This window comes from Dermochelys coriacea, chromosome 4 (genome assembly GCF_009764565.3).
Source record: "Dermochelys coriacea isolate rDerCor1 chromosome 4, rDerCor1.pri.v4, whole genome shotgun sequence".
In the NCBI taxonomy this organism is placed as follows: domain Eukaryota; kingdom Metazoa; phylum Chordata; order Testudines; family Dermochelyidae; genus Dermochelys; species Dermochelys coriacea.
In genome coordinates, this window is record NC_050071.1 from 91,233,111 (window position 1) to 91,248,591 (window position 15,481).

General features: G+C 41.1%; 1 protein-coding gene across 1 annotated transcript; it reads right to left on the bottom strand.

The window, feature by feature from the left end:
* Window positions 1-104: 104 nt before the first annotated feature.
* On the bottom strand, window positions 105-14,346 carry EXOC1L (exocyst complex component 1 like). The gene is made up of 3 exons (XM_038398186.2): window positions 13,957-14,346; window positions 8,131-8,261; window positions 105-417 (listed from the first exon to the last, which is right to left on the bottom strand). The coding sequence occupies exons 1-3, from the start codon at window positions 14,075-14,077 to the stop codon at window positions 154-156; spliced, it is 516 nt and encodes a 171-aa protein (XP_038254114.1). The 5' UTR covers window positions 14,078-14,346; the 3' UTR covers window positions 105-153.
* Window positions 14,347-15,481: the final 1,135 nt, after the last annotated feature.

Consider the following 15,481-nt stretch of genomic DNA (forward strand, 5'->3'; position numbering starts at 1 on the left):
TTCATTGTTTATATCAAAATGAGATTTCTGGTTTTGGCTGATATGTAAAATTAAATAGCAAATACTGCATATCACTTAACTTTTATATCAGACGATTTGTCGGAATCTGGCACTGGAAGTCAGCTAGTCACCTTACTGTTATAAAATCCATCTTTATGGCATAGGACACAGGGACAGACACAAAAGGTTGAAAGCATAGAAGCATATCTTCATAAGAACTAAACAGTCTCCATTGTTGGATGACCAGAGTGAATCATCATTTATGTAGGTTATATCAAAGTTCACAATCTTCAAGTCCTTATTAAGGTACATGTAATTCAATTTGTTTAACGTTCGAGCAAAGGCATATTTAGATGCACAGCTATGTGCTTCCCAACTGTAGACCTTCTCAAAGTGCATATCAAAATATGGATTATCCTAAAAAAATGAAGAGAGAATGAAATTACTAGCTTTACAGGCACTAGAACAGCAACATTTATTGTTTTATGCTTAGCCACCTTGTAATCTTTGTCTCACTGTAATGGATTCATAAAATATTAGCACTGGACTTCAGAAATATTTCCACAATCCATAGACATTCCTATAGGGGTGGTTCTTTTAAATTTTTACCAAGAATAGCCCTAAAACAGTAGTGCTTAATCAGGTATAACTCTCAGTGATGTGAGCAGGGGCTTCAGGATTTGGCCAAATGAGAACACTACAACTTAAGACAATTATAAGACACAATTTTAAAATGTACAAGGACTGTAATATTGTCCAAAATGTACTGTATGAAGAGCACTTATCTCCTATTATAAATAAATTCCCCTATCAAATTAAGATTATTGATTGCCTTCTTTGCTTATATTGCAGATCTCTATGTTTACAGGCTCCTCCGCTTGCTTAATGCTAACAATGGCTTTAAAATGAAACCTGTTAAATTAAACTTTGTGAATGTCATTAGCTGTAGTTTATTATGAACATTTATACTAATGTTAATGACTTTATGATTAAATGTTTTTTCATCAGAAATAAGACAGGCCTTGATCATACCCTCCTATGAAAAAAATCTATGGGAGGAGGTTCTGGAATAGGAAATCTCTGAGAGGATTCCCTCGGGGATAGCTCCCTCACATCATTGTATTATGGGAGTGGAGTTCATTGTAGCCATGCTATGAGCAAGTCCTTCTGGCTGACATGGCTGTGGGAGCTCTGGGATGTGAAAAGTTCCAGAGGAAAGATAAATCAGCCCTAAACTGTTATTTTTTTGGCCTAAGCTGCATGGAGCCAGAAGGGGCTGGGAGTGGTTGGACATATCCTCCACCCCCAAGCCTCATTCACCCAGATTTACCATAAACACAGAGAGTGTATAAAGTACTCAAAGTATGGGAAGGGGAATGGGACTGACCCTACCCCCCCATTGGGCATGAGGGGAGAATCATGTTCTTGTACCAGACATGGATAAGCTACAGAGCTTGCATATACGCACAAGATGTGTTCATCTTAAAATCATTTCAGGCTTTGCCAGGTATGGCTGAGATTTGTTTAAATAAGGTATTTTACACACATATCTAGTGACTGAGCAGTAAAATACAGTTTAGCATTCCATTACATCTCCCCCTTCAAGTTCTACATTCCCACCATTTACAATATTTACACTATCACACTCTTTTATGTTCAGTATGGATCAGTCTGTTAAGTCTCTGAATTGTGCTGGTTTTCTAATTACATGATCTGAACACATAACAATTTGGTCACCTGGCTAGTTGCAACGCCTGTCTCTGGTCGGTTTTGAATCTGAGTGTTCTTCTTCATGTTCTGCATTGGCCATTTGTAGAGTTTGTTCAGCTCATTGTTCTTTCTGAGGAACAAACTGTAGTTTTGACAGTGTTTGTTGAACTCTCCACTTTTGGTCTCGATCACATATGATCATGGCACTGAATTTTTTCTTTACAGCTGGAGAAAATTCTACAGCTGGAGTTGTCCATCCCTTTTCTCCATCCAATTTGACAAAAACATGGGTGCCAGGTTCTAAATCTGGCAGTTCTCTAACCAAGTGACATCTGTTGTAAAAGCGTTCATAAGCTTTTTTAGCCTTTTTATCCTATTGGGCTACTTTTTTCATGTTTGGCCACGTTGGAGATAGAACTACTGCTCAAGCTTTGGAAAAGAACCTTAGTTGTCTTCCCATCAGGAGTTTTGCTGGACTGTATCCAGTAGCTGCTATTGGTGTTGATCTATTACTCAGAAGAGCAAGGAATGGATCGTCCTGCTGTAGGATTTTCTTGGCTGTCTGTACAGCTTTCTCAGCATCTCCTTTTGCTTGTGGGTAATGTGGGCTGCTAATAATATGATCAAAATCATATTTTATTCAGAATGACTTACATTCTGCTGCAGTGAATTGTGGTCTGCTGTCTGTCCTTAGTTTTTCTGGAATACAGAAGTGATCAAAAGATCATTTTTATTTCTCAGTAACACTATGACACGTTATGTCTTTCAAGTACATTATTTCTGTATACCTGGAAAAACAGTCCATTATGACCAGATAAATATGTCCTCTGAATTTGCATAAATCTGCAGCTAGTCTCTTCCAAGGTCTCTTTGGTAGGTATGTTTGTATACTGTATGGTTCAGCATTGTCTTCTGAGTTGATTTGTACTGGATCTGCTTTCAGAAGTCCCCTATCATCATATCTACCGTAAATTTCTTCCAATTTCTTTCACTAGCCCATAATGGCTGCCATATTGCAGCTGAGAAAGTTGTTCGTCTTTGATCCTAGGCACTCTGAACAATTGGAAAAAGGCAAATATAGTTCCCATCTTTAAAAAAGGGAAGAAGGAGAATCTAGGGAACCACAGACTGGTCAGCCTCATCTCAGTCCCTTAAAAATCATGGAGCGGGTCCTCAAATAATCCATTTTGAAGCACTTGGAGGAGAGGAAGGTGATCAGGAACAGTCAACATGGATTCACCAAGGGCAAGTCATGCCTGACCAACCTAATTGCCTTCTGTGATGAGATAACTGGCTCTGTGGATATGGGGAAAGCGGTAGACATGATATACCTTGACTTTAGTAAAGCTTTTGATACAGTCTCCCACAGTATTCTTGCCTGCAAGTTAAAGAAGTATGGATTGGATGAATGGACTATAAGGTAGATAGAAAGCTGGCTAGATCGTCGGGCTCAACAGGTAGTGATCAATGGCTCAATGTCTGTTGGCAGCTGGTATCAAGCAGAGTGCCCCAAGGGTCAGTCCTTGGGCCGGTTTTGTTCAATATCTTTATTAATGATCTGGATGATGGGATGGATTGTACCCTCAGCAAGTTCACGGATGACACTAAACTGGGGGGACAGATAGATATGCTGGAGGGTAGGGAGGCGGTCCAGAGTGACCTAGGCAAATTGGAGGATTGGGCCAAAAGAAATCTGATGAGGTTCAACAAGGACAAGTGCAGAGTCCTGCACTTAAGCCAGAAGAATCCCATGCACTGCTACAGGCTGGGAACTGACTGGCTAAGCGGCAGTTCTGCAGAAAAGGACCTGGGGATTACAGTGTACAAGAACCTGGATATGAGTCAACAGTGTGCCCTTGTTGCCAAGAAGCCCAATGGCATATTGGGCTGCATTAGTAGGAGCATTGCCAGCAAATCGAAGGAAGTGAATATTCCCCTCCATTCAGCACTGGTGAGGCTACATTTGTAGTAATGTGTTCAGTTTTTGGGACCCCACTGCAGAAAGGATGTGGACAAATTGGAGAGAGTCCAGCAGAGGGCAACAAAAATGAATAGGGGGCACATGACTTATGAGGAGAGGCTGAGGCTGAGAGATTAGTGAGAAATTTAGTCTGCAGAAGAGAAGAGTGAGGGGGGATTTGATAGAAGCCTTCAACTACCTGAAGGGGGGTTCCAAAGAGGATGGAGCTAGGCTGTTCTCACTGGTGGCAGAAGGCAGAACAAGGAACAGTGGTCTCAAGTTGCAGTGGGGGAGGTCTAGGTTGGATATTAGGAAAAAAATATTTCACTAGGAGGGTGGTGAAGCACTGGAATGGGTTACCTAGGGAGGTAGTAGAATCTCCATCCTTAGAGTTTTAAAGGGCTGGCTTCACAAAGCCCTGGCGGGGATGATTTAGTTGGGGTTGCTCCTGCTTTGGTAGGGGGTTGGACTAGATGCCCCCCTGAGGTCTCTTCCAACCCTAATCTTCTATGAATCTATGACTTTCTATGAATGCATAGATTTTATCTTTGTAAACTGTTTCTGTGATGAACTGGTCCATGAAGTTCAGAACCTCCAGGGCTACTCAGAGCTGTGTCTGGTGACTTAAGCTCTGGGAGGGGTTGAAGTGATTGTACATCCCTTCTGAGATGACCGTGACATCAGCTCCTGTTCATCAGTTTTAAAGTCAATAGTCTTGCCGTGAATATTCAGTTTCACTATCCAGGCAGGCTCTATGTCATCACAAGTGACAGATTCCAGAAACAATGACTTTTGAGTATCTATAATATGAATCAACTCCCTGACTGCTTTGGTGCAGCAAACAGATGCAAAATATCCGTATATTGTACAATTATTACTCCATGTGCCTCAGCTGGACATGCATCATCTCTTGGGATATGACTTTTTCCATGCTGTGATGGGGTGTTCACCCCACATTTGCCCTGAAAAGGTTAATGAAGGCAAAGAAAGAGGTTAATTAATCCAAGAGGCCACAGCTGAGGGGAATCAGGTGGCCAAGTAATCCCTTGAATGAGTCAAGTAGTCCAGGTCTGAGCTGGACTTATAAAGATAGGAAATTGTAAGCAGTGGGGGCTGCTGAGAAAGGGCAGACACTCTCTGGGGAGGAGTGTTTGGAGACTGCAAAGTGAGTAGGATGCAGTCATTTCCTGGGAAGAGGGAGGAGGGTTTGGGAACTGGTAGACCCAGAGAGAGAAGGGAAACCAGTGGTTGGAAGCAGTCTAGGGAAGGTGCAGTGAGGGCTAGAAGAGGAAAGCCCAGGACTGCTGAGGTTGAGGGTCCCTGAACTGGAACCCAATGTAGAGGGCAGGCCTGGATTCCCCCCTACTAGCCACTGGGGAGTGGCTGGGGCATTGGAGATGCCAGACAGACAGCAAGTCTGGAAAGACTATGAATTCTCTGGAAGGTGAGGATCTTAGTGACCTGTCTGGAGGGCTGAGTCATGATGAGGATGCCATGGTTCCTGGAGTGAGCTGGGTCTGTAGAAGGAGAGGACAATGGGAGAGGCACCACCTGAAGAGCGTGCACCATCTGGCAGAACTAATCCCCAGGATGGCCAGCAGGAGGTGCCACTGTATAAGTAGACCCTGTGATACATACCTTATGCATGTAGGCTGGAATTTATTCTTCTTAGACTGGGAGTTCTCTCTCCTTGCCATAGCGGTTTTATTATGACTTTTAACACTCAAGTGTCTGTTACAGCGTCCAAGCTAGTTTCAGGCTTTTCAAGTTGCTCCTGCCTTTTGCTCTGTTTGACTAATTCTGATGGTTTTGCTATCTGTATAGCTGTGGCTAGGGTTAAATCTCTCAGCAGTTGTAGCTACTGTGGCAGGTTTTTATCTGTTAACCCAATTACCAGTCTGTCTCTGATATTTTCATGTCTTGCCTTCCCTAAAATCAGTTTTCAGCCAATGTACACAGAGCTCTTATAAAACATTCAACATTTTCCCCTGGTTCTTGAATTCCATGGTGAAAACATGCTCTTTCATAAAACACATTTCTATGAGGTATAGAATATGCATCAAACATAGGCAGAACCCTTTCATAGTTATCTTTATGACTATTTTCAGTAAAGTCAAAGGACTTAACGATATGCTCTGTTTGCTTTCCCATAGCATAAATTAAAGACAATAGCTGCATATCTCCAGTTTCTTTGTTCAGCTTGGTTGCCATGCAAAATCTTGCAAAATATTATTTCCAGTCTGTCCACTCTGAAGGTTTGTCGAACCTGAAGTTCTCCGGGGCATTGAAGAGTGGCATGTTGATGAGATCCTGCAACCTTTGTTGCTTTGTTTCTTCTGTTTGCAACCTTTGTTGCCTTTTCCCTTCTGTTTCTATTCTTAGTTTACTCCTGATACCATGTCATGTTCTTCTGCATCAGATATGGACTGGCTATAGAGCTTGTCTTTAAACACAAGATATATTCATCATAAGATCCTTTAATACTCTGCCAGGTATGGCTGAGGTTTTTTTAAACAAAGTACTGTACTTCACACACACAGCCATCTAGTGGCTGAACAGTAAAATACAATTTAGCATTCCATTGAAGGGAAATAGGTGTGAAGAGGGACAGTCTTTTTGGATTCCACTGAATGCATCTGGTGAAGTGAGCTGTAGCTCACGAAAGCTTATGCTCAAATAAATTTGTTAGTCTCTAAGGTGCCACAAGTACTCCTTTTCTTTTTGTGACTACAGACTAACAGGGCTGCTACTCTGAAACCAATCTTTTTGGGGTGAATGATTCAGACCAAGGTTTGTTTTTCTTGGAAGAAAATTGCACTGATTTTTCTTTGAGAACTCTGGATGAATTCATTTTTATGTAGAATTTATTCCTGTATTTGTACTTGGATTATATTCATTTGGCTGAATGTCTATTAAAATCTTGTATTGTAAATGCAATAAAGTATTTTCCTCAATGCACCTTCATCTTCTGTAAAATTTAATTTAATTCTATCTCTGGGGTTGTTCTGATGTCTGTTTTTAGTGTAAAATTTTCCCCTTCCATAGTTACACTTGAATTACTACTCTGACTTGAATCCCTTAGCCGCAGGTCCAGTGATTAGGGTACTAGGTTATGACTTGGAAATTAAACCTGGGTCTCCCTAGTCTGCCTCCCACTTTGTGTGTGCCCTGGGGCAGGTCACTTAACTTCTCTGTGCCTCAGTTCTGTATCTTAAAATGGGGATAATAGTACTTCCCCAACTTACTGGGGTGTTGTGAGGATAAATACATTAAAAGATTGGCAGGTGCTCAGATTAGTAATGAGGGCCGTATAAACAACAAAGATATATAAATCATGCTTACTTTACTCATGAAAAACATTCAGAGGAACCAAGTAATGTGAGCAAGATTTGGTCCCAAATATTTCAAGATTGCTGTTCATGGGAATGCAGTTGCTAGCGCCATGTTTTTGGGTCCACCTCTTTTTCATTATATTTGTGGGGGTTTTCATGGGAAAGCTCCAGTGTAATAAAATAGTGTATGGTTACTACATCTATTTAAAAAGAGTACATCACTAAAAGATAAGTGTCTTAGGCCTTGCCTAGGTGCACATGGACTTAACCTTTTAAAACTGATTGAGTTAAACCAGTGTGTTTGTATATAAACACTATTTTAGTTTTTTAATTTTTAAAAAGCAAGATTAAATCAACAGATTTGTTAGTTAAAGCTCCATGTTCCCACTCCATATCTATAGGTTCAGGCTCCCTTCTGTGCACATACATTTGTGCCACTTAGTCCTCCACTCTGCAACACTTGGGAATGTTCAGGGACTAGGCATGGTCTGGGGATTCCCTGGCAGCACAGCCGTAGGCAGATGCTCTTGCATCCTGAAGAGCTGCTGAGGACCATGTGTCCCTCAGAATTTGTGAGCTAAGGGGGCAAAATCCCCAGCTGCTGCTTCCACTGATAAGAATAATTTTGTTCCCACATTCTGCAGAATTTATATAAAGTTCTGCAACTTGAAACTCTGGAATTTTCCTCATCTTTACTCAGGTAATTCCAAGTTCAAATATCCTGCCCTCAGTTATACGTAAGCAACTCAACTGAAGACATTGAGTTAAATTTTCCTTTTAGTTACACCAATGTTAATCTACTGAATTACTCCATATTTACACTGGTGGAATTGAAGTCAAAAAGTGACTTGGATAATCTCTATTACTGCAATGACATACAAGCAAGAAATAGGACATCTTGACTCTCATATCTAAGGTGAGTTTACAGAATTGACAAAAAAATATTGTAAGCAGAGCAAATGTGATCTTGAGTCTCTGACAAATGATAAATCTGTATCCCCATTATGCCATCTTTTTTTTTTTACAGAATCGCTTTTCTTAGTAGAACTGCACCTCATCTGTTATGTCACAAATTGTAACATAAATGCATTGTGTTAATAGAAACTTACAATAAAATACAGCACTTACAGTGTCTGCTTCTTTTCCATCAATCATCTCCAGATCTTTCAAAAACCATTTTTCAGCCATTTCATATTTCTCATCCAGATCTATTCTGAAGTGTTTCACCATAGATATTTCTACTTCTCCACCTTTAGTCACTGCAAGACAAAAAAATAGTTTACACAAACAGATAATTGCTTTCCAAAATATCTGAAAATGAAATACTTCATCAAGCTGCATTTTAAACAATAGTTTAAAAACTAGAGCTATATGAAACTTGATGGGTTTGTTTGCACAGCGAGCAGAATTTAGCCCAATGTTTGCAGCCTATAAAGTCTATTTGCTTTTAATAGATTCTTTTTTTTAACCCTAACCCACCCTGTAAAAGCGAATCTTGTTTGTGGGAAAGCTTTGTTGGGTTTACTAAAGAATATATGCATTAAAGCCCTGATCCTGCCTTTAGATCTGTGCAAGTAGACCCCCATATGTCTGGAATCATAGTTACCTCAGTTGTGCACTATGCACATGCAAGGGTCCACTGAGTTGTTGGACTGTGACCAAAATCAGTTCTGAGTCTGTGCATTTACATTAATGTTTGTATACTTCCCATGAATGGAAGATCTGTGTTTTCCTATAAAATATTAATATAATACATAACAAAAATAACATGTAGTATTTAAGAAACACTACTTGAAGTTCCAACTTGTCTGTGGTTATCATTTTCCTGCTAATGGGGAGCAAGTGAAAAAAGGATAGAAAAACTCTTCATAATCCTCATCAATATTAATTAATTGCATTAAGCCCTGAAAAGGAGATCAGTATTATGGAATATACATGCTAATTAGTGGGGAAAGCCCTGGAATTTGAACACCTATATTAGGTAGGTTTATTTTATTTTCTCTTTTTTAATTGTCAGCTGGTGTCTATGGCTTTACACAGATTTGTAACTCTTGCACCCTCCTGAGACCACCTCTGACCTAATGGCCTGTTCTTCAGCCTAGTATTCCTAAACCATTCTTCCCCTGTGACTGCAGCCTGACCTCATCACTAGACATCATCACATACCCTCTGGAGGAGTGGTCTGGTCCAAGAGTAGATGGCTATTGAAAAAGGGTGAAGACCAGGTACTAGAGGCACAGCATACTTCAGGGGCACAGTATGTTTTTTAAATGGAATTCCTGGACATCATTTGGCAATAACTTCTTCTTATCCAAATTTCTTTTGCTCTGCCTTGTTAGCAAGAAATTGGTAGTCCTCATGGAGGAAGTTTTATCCTTTTTGTCAATCATTTTATGTACTTTAAAAAAATAATAGAAACAGATGTAAAAACAAAAACAAAAAAACAAGTGTAGGGCCTGATCTTGCAAACCCTAGCTGAGGCACATAACTCCATTTACACAAGAGGGATTACTCCCATAAAAATTACTCCCATGCGCAAGGGTTTACTGGGTCAAGCCCATATTTCATCCTGAAATACAGAGACAAACAAACCCAAAACAACAAATACACTGGATATAGTTTTTCCTGCAAATGCACAGTAAAACTTGGTGGCTTGCTTTTTTTTCTTCCTGGTCCTGTCTGTTGGGAAACCCAACTATTACTGCTTTTTCTAGTGCTAGACTCCATCTAGGAGTTGAAATCATATGATGTCTGAGAAGAACATGTGTTAAGAAACAGTCCTAGAAATAGTGAAGTCCTCGCTCATCTAAAATATGTCCTCACTTCTTTGGTAGTTTAGATTATCCAAGTTCCTATTCCTCATACTCCCTTGACAAAAATTGTATAACATCAGCATTTCTCAGATTTCCCATTTAGTTTAGGTTTGAAATTTCTTCTTGTGGGAGAGGAGAGACATTATAGTGCCTTGGATTGTTTAAATTGTCCCCTGGGGTGTTTTACAGAAGAAAAATAAATGCAGTTTGGGGATGCTTGTATTTTTCAGTGGACTATATTACGATGTCATTGAAATCCCTCCTAACCACATCAAAACAGTTGCTAAAAATGGCTAGACATCTCTGCATTTCAGTTTTACCACTAATTGGGTTGATTAGTGATTCAATGTAGGGGAGTACTAATGGGCACTAATTTCCTCATTTCAGACTTTTACCATTTGCCACAATGAAGGTGAAGAGAGACAATATTGGGAATATGGCATGGAAATAGCAGCATTTATCAACCCACATTGTGGTTTTATTGTAGTATAGCTTTAAATGGGACAGGCTCTAAAGGATTCTGTTTGCATCTATGCAAAAATTTGGTTATTTACAATATTTTCTCTTTCTTACAAACTTTGACAGGCATAATACAAGTTAACCAGTAAGAATAAATTGAGACTATATTGCAAGGATAAGATTTTAGTTAGACTGTTTTGATCTTACACTAATTGTGCTGCTAGAATATATACTTGCCACTTGTGAAGAATTAGGAAACATTTGGCTGTATTTAAATTATATTAAAACAGTAACAATTTTGTTTTAAAGGTTTCATGCCTGATATTTGTACATCTTCTAAATGCACAAAAATACCAACCTGTTTTCAGGGTTCACAGAATTTGTTAAAATAGAAAACTCAGTCAAAAGTAAAACAAGTTTGGGCTCCTTTTCTCCTAATCCCTTATGGATACTGCACAAAGCCGTCACCCATTCTGACGTTATCTGATATAACTGGTAGTCTCTAGTCAAGAAACTTCCAGGATTAGAAAGGGCTGTTTAGGTCAGGATTAAGGACTATATCCTGCAAGGTGCTGAGCAACTTGAACTGCCAGTGACTACAGTAGGAATTGGAGGATGCTCACCAACTTTCAGGATCAGGTTTACTGTGTGCCCACCACTTACCCAACTATGCTAGAGTATTTTTTTTCTCTCACACACACACATGCACACACACACTCACTCTCCAGTCTTAATTTTCAGTATATTTTCCACTATGTCTGCAGAGATTCTCCATTTGGTGAATTTGTTTAGATGATTTCTTCACTGGTTCTTTTTATTCTGAGGAAACAACACTTAAATATTTCAGAAGATACTTATGCTCCCTTTTCCCTTTGAATGTTCTATAACAGAACTTTAGTCTGATTTTAAAACAAATATTTTTATATTTGTCATCGTTGCACAAACTATCAATCTTCACAAAAATTCCTGAAGCCCATATGTAGCACATGGTTTGAACCTCAAGGACAAAAAGAGAGTGGAAAGTAATGTTCACTTCTACCTACTAATCATAATATTTATAAATTCCCTAATTCTGAACAGCTTTCAGTGGTATAAAAACAATACAACTTCATGGATTTCTAAACGTATTTTACTAGGTGATATTTGTCAATGCCTATTTAATAAAGTTATATAGCAAACACATTTGCAATGATTTTTTTGGTAAATATTCAAGTAATAAGGTTGTGCCACCCTGAACAATCTTACTTTATTATAGTAATAAACATTCACAATCCCTTGGCTAAAACAAAGATGTACTTCAGGCAGTGAATAGCAAGAAACTATACTTAAACACAATGAGAGGATGGGGACTGCAAATACTCTAAAAAAAGACAAAGAGAACAAATGTTTACTGAAAAATGTTATGGTTATTATAAAAATGCAATTAGCATAAAATAGCATCAGTCTTTTAAAGGCAAATTAGCTACACAAAATATGCTTGCAAATTGTGAATAGTTTTCTAACATTTTGTATTCAATATCTAATTTCTTTGTGTATTATAAACAACTATGTATCTGGTGCCTTTCAGAACTGGTCTGAAGTAGGAGAAAATGCATGCCCTTTTCCAACCCTATTTTCAAAATCCTAAATATGTTGCCTACAACTTTCCAAAAGTTCTGGGATTCTCAGCAATGCAGTAGGTTTCATGCTGTAGACAAGGAAATGCCCCGAACTAGATACAAATGAGAAACACAGAGACACTTAAGACAAGGCTAATGGTTTCAGGCTCCTCTTGCTTTATGTATGTATGCTTTATGTAACCATTTGAAGACTGCAGAGGAACTGCTTGATTGAGACTGACAGCAGAGACAGAAATTTGGGCAACATAACTGCCTGTCCCAAAAGATTCCAACCCATTTAATGCCATTAACTACAGCGGGAGGAAGTGTTGCAGTTTAGTTGCTCGCCACTTATTTCAAATACAGTCTCGCATTATAGGCTCCGCTACTTGAAGTCAATGGGAGTTATGCCCGCGTTGGATCGTGCGGGATCAAGAAGCTCTGTATCATAGAACCAAATTCTTCACTGATTTGCCCTTTTCTTGTTCAAACCATTGATTTCAGTGGCGATGCCCTGCTATAACGGGGGTCAAATTTTACTCTCTCCCTCTTCTCCCCGCTGTGTGAATAGTTTATACCCAATCTCAGCGATGCACTTGGAAAATGCATGTGGCTAAGGGGCTATCCAGTTACTGTTCTACACTGTCACTCGCTTTATTACCACACTTACTAAATACAACAGCATGACAGTATGCTTATAGGCTATTCCTAAACATCCTCATGTGGAAATCTCGGCTCTTTCTTACTGTGCAATTATAATCTGTTGCACATGCTGTGTGAATTAATGAAAGTGATGCTTTAAATCTTCCATTTAACAAAGGAAGATCCTCCAGACAATGGACAGAGGCGCAGACACGATCGTAAAATGTGGGCTAGATTCGTGTCAACAGCCATACATAAAGGAACGAGGCCCCAGATACCCGTCTCTTCGGGTTTAAGGTTAGGACTCTGGCACGCAGCGGAGCAACGGTAGCTGTCAGTTACACTTCAGCAAGAAGAGAGCCACACACAAGGACTCGCGCAGGAGGCTTCTGTGCCATGTTCTTTACGTGTGTCTACACTTGGTTTAATATAGCAAACCTATTTTTTGTTCCATCTTAGCTCCTGAGACAAACAGCCCTGGAGAAGTGCGCCGCTTTTGTTTCACAAAAAGAAAAGCAGTACTTGTGGCACCTTAGAGACTAACAAATTTATTAGAGCATAAACTTTCGTGAGCTACAGCTCACTTCATCGGATGCATTTGGTGGAAAAAACAGAGGAGAGATTTATATACACACACAGAGAACATGAAACAATGGGTTTATCATACACACTGTAAGGAGAGTGATCACTTAAGATAAGCCATCACCAGCAGCGGAGGGGGTGGGGGGGAGGAAGGAGGAAAACCTTTCATGGTGACAAGCAAGGTAGGCTAATTCCAGCAGTTAACAAGAATATCAGAGGAACAGTGGGGGGTGGGGTGGGGGGGAGAAATAACATGGGGAAATAGTTTTACTTTGTTTCAATTACACTAGGCCAAAAGGCTAAGCTGAACGCAGGATCATTAGTTAAAAACCTTTCGGAGAGGCACGGGCGTCCCCCGCCTCGCCATTCCCACCAGAGGACAAGTCTCTGCTCTACTCAGGGCGGTTGTCCAGACCGCCAAGGGGACAGAGCCTGCATTAAAGCCCTTTGAATACAACTGCAAAATAGCTCTTCATCAGACTAGTACCATGCACATTCCACATGCCAGTAGCCCAGGATCCGCGAAACGGGAAGGTGCAAGGCCAGGTGCCAGGCCAGCGCGCTGCAGGAAGACTCCCCTGAGTCACAGAAGATCTAGGGCAAACATTCCCCTCCAGCGCCTGGCACCGTTGCCGTTAACGTAAGAGCCCGATGTGCAATGCAGATGTTGGAATGCGCCTAGTGACCAATGCAAATCATGGCCCGAGCGGGGCCAGCAGCAGGACCCAGCATCGTTCGCAGGCTCGCTAGGAGCCCGCAGCCCGGAGGCGCGTGGGCGAGGGCGAGCTCGCCACTTGCTCGCCGAGCGCGGGGCTCCTTCCTAGAGACCGATACACCTGCCCCCGCCGCCCCTGCCTTACCTGCGGCACAGAGGTAAAACCTGTTGTGGGCGGAGCACTCGATCTCTATGAACTCCTGCAGGCTCTGCCCCAGGGGGTCAAACAGCTTCTTTTGCAAGTCCTCCTTCACCAGCGAGGACATTTCCTTAGCGGCAGGCGAGGCTGATGGTCTCTCTCTCTCTCTGGGTCCCTTGCTGCCCCGTTTCGCGGCTCCCGAGCAGGTGCCCGGGGGTCTCGGTCTCTGCACACAGCCCGATCAGGCCTCAGACAAACCTCCAACTTCCCAGCCTCCTGAAAAGAGCAGCCGCCTGCCGCCACTCTTCAGCGCCCAGCACTGACTCTCTGAGGCTTGTCCGGAGTGGGGGGGGGGGGCATACTCGTGCATGGGGTGTTGCAGACGTATTTAGTCCCCGGGCTATTACCCTGCACAGGCATTTTTAATATCAAACCTTCAATAAAGCCCCACGACCTCGGTTTGATTCCATTATATCCATCAGTTAACAGCTGACTGGAGGTATCGATTGTAATCATCTTCCATTAAGAATATTACCACTGGCAAGAGGAAAGGCAGAAGCAGGGCTATCTACCCACCCTTCTGCTCTTACAGTAGCGCGGCTGCTGAACACTTAACTTTCCCCACAGGTCCGTGTGCATTGCTTCAGAGCAAAGTGCCAGCCAGCTCTTGGCTCCAGCCCAGAAAGTAGCTTCAGCATTAGCCCAAGTCCAGATTTTCATCAGGGTGAATCTAGCCTATTGTTTGGAAATCTGATCCTCCAAACTGACCCCTTCGTTATCACACAAGGTCTTTGCAGCAATCACTGCTGTGGCTTGTGAGACACCTTTTCACACCCATCTCCTCCTAGGATGAACATTCCCTTCCCTTGTCTTCACAATTAAATCAGATCTCATGTCCAACTAAAGCTGTGACAAATCTGTCATTATCAACCTCTGTTTTCAGGGGTTATAAACTTCTTTGTAGGCTAATTTCAATCGAAAGGTGTCATGGATTTTTAATAGCAATTTGAATAGATGGTTTTGCTCCGATGTGATGCTTTTCTGATCTAGCAATGAAAAAAAACCCCTACTTTTTAACGAACTAACGGCTCTACTGACCCGTCAGTAATATGCACGTGTGAAACTCTCATTTAATGGTACAATTTATATGAAGCTGACCAGTCATTACTTTTGCACAGTATGGTAAGTGTCATGCAGAAACTTGTCGCTGGGAAGACATTACAAAGCCTTTTTTATTTGGAAGCAGGGAGTTTTACTTGAGATTTACAAAGCTGTGAAGGCATATTGTAAACTGATCAGGTCTGCCCTATCCTGTTGACCTTGAGAACAGCGGGAGTCGCCGGGACAACTGAACAAACTAAAAGGTAGACCATTACAATCAAACAAAAGCTACAGTTCTCATGTAACACTATTCAGGATTGGCCAGATGCATTTTTGGGGAAAAGAGGAAGCCATCCTCTGAAGTGTTAAATACACTGCTGGAAGCAGAATACATAACGGGTATGGCTATGCTTATGACCTATGCTTAACT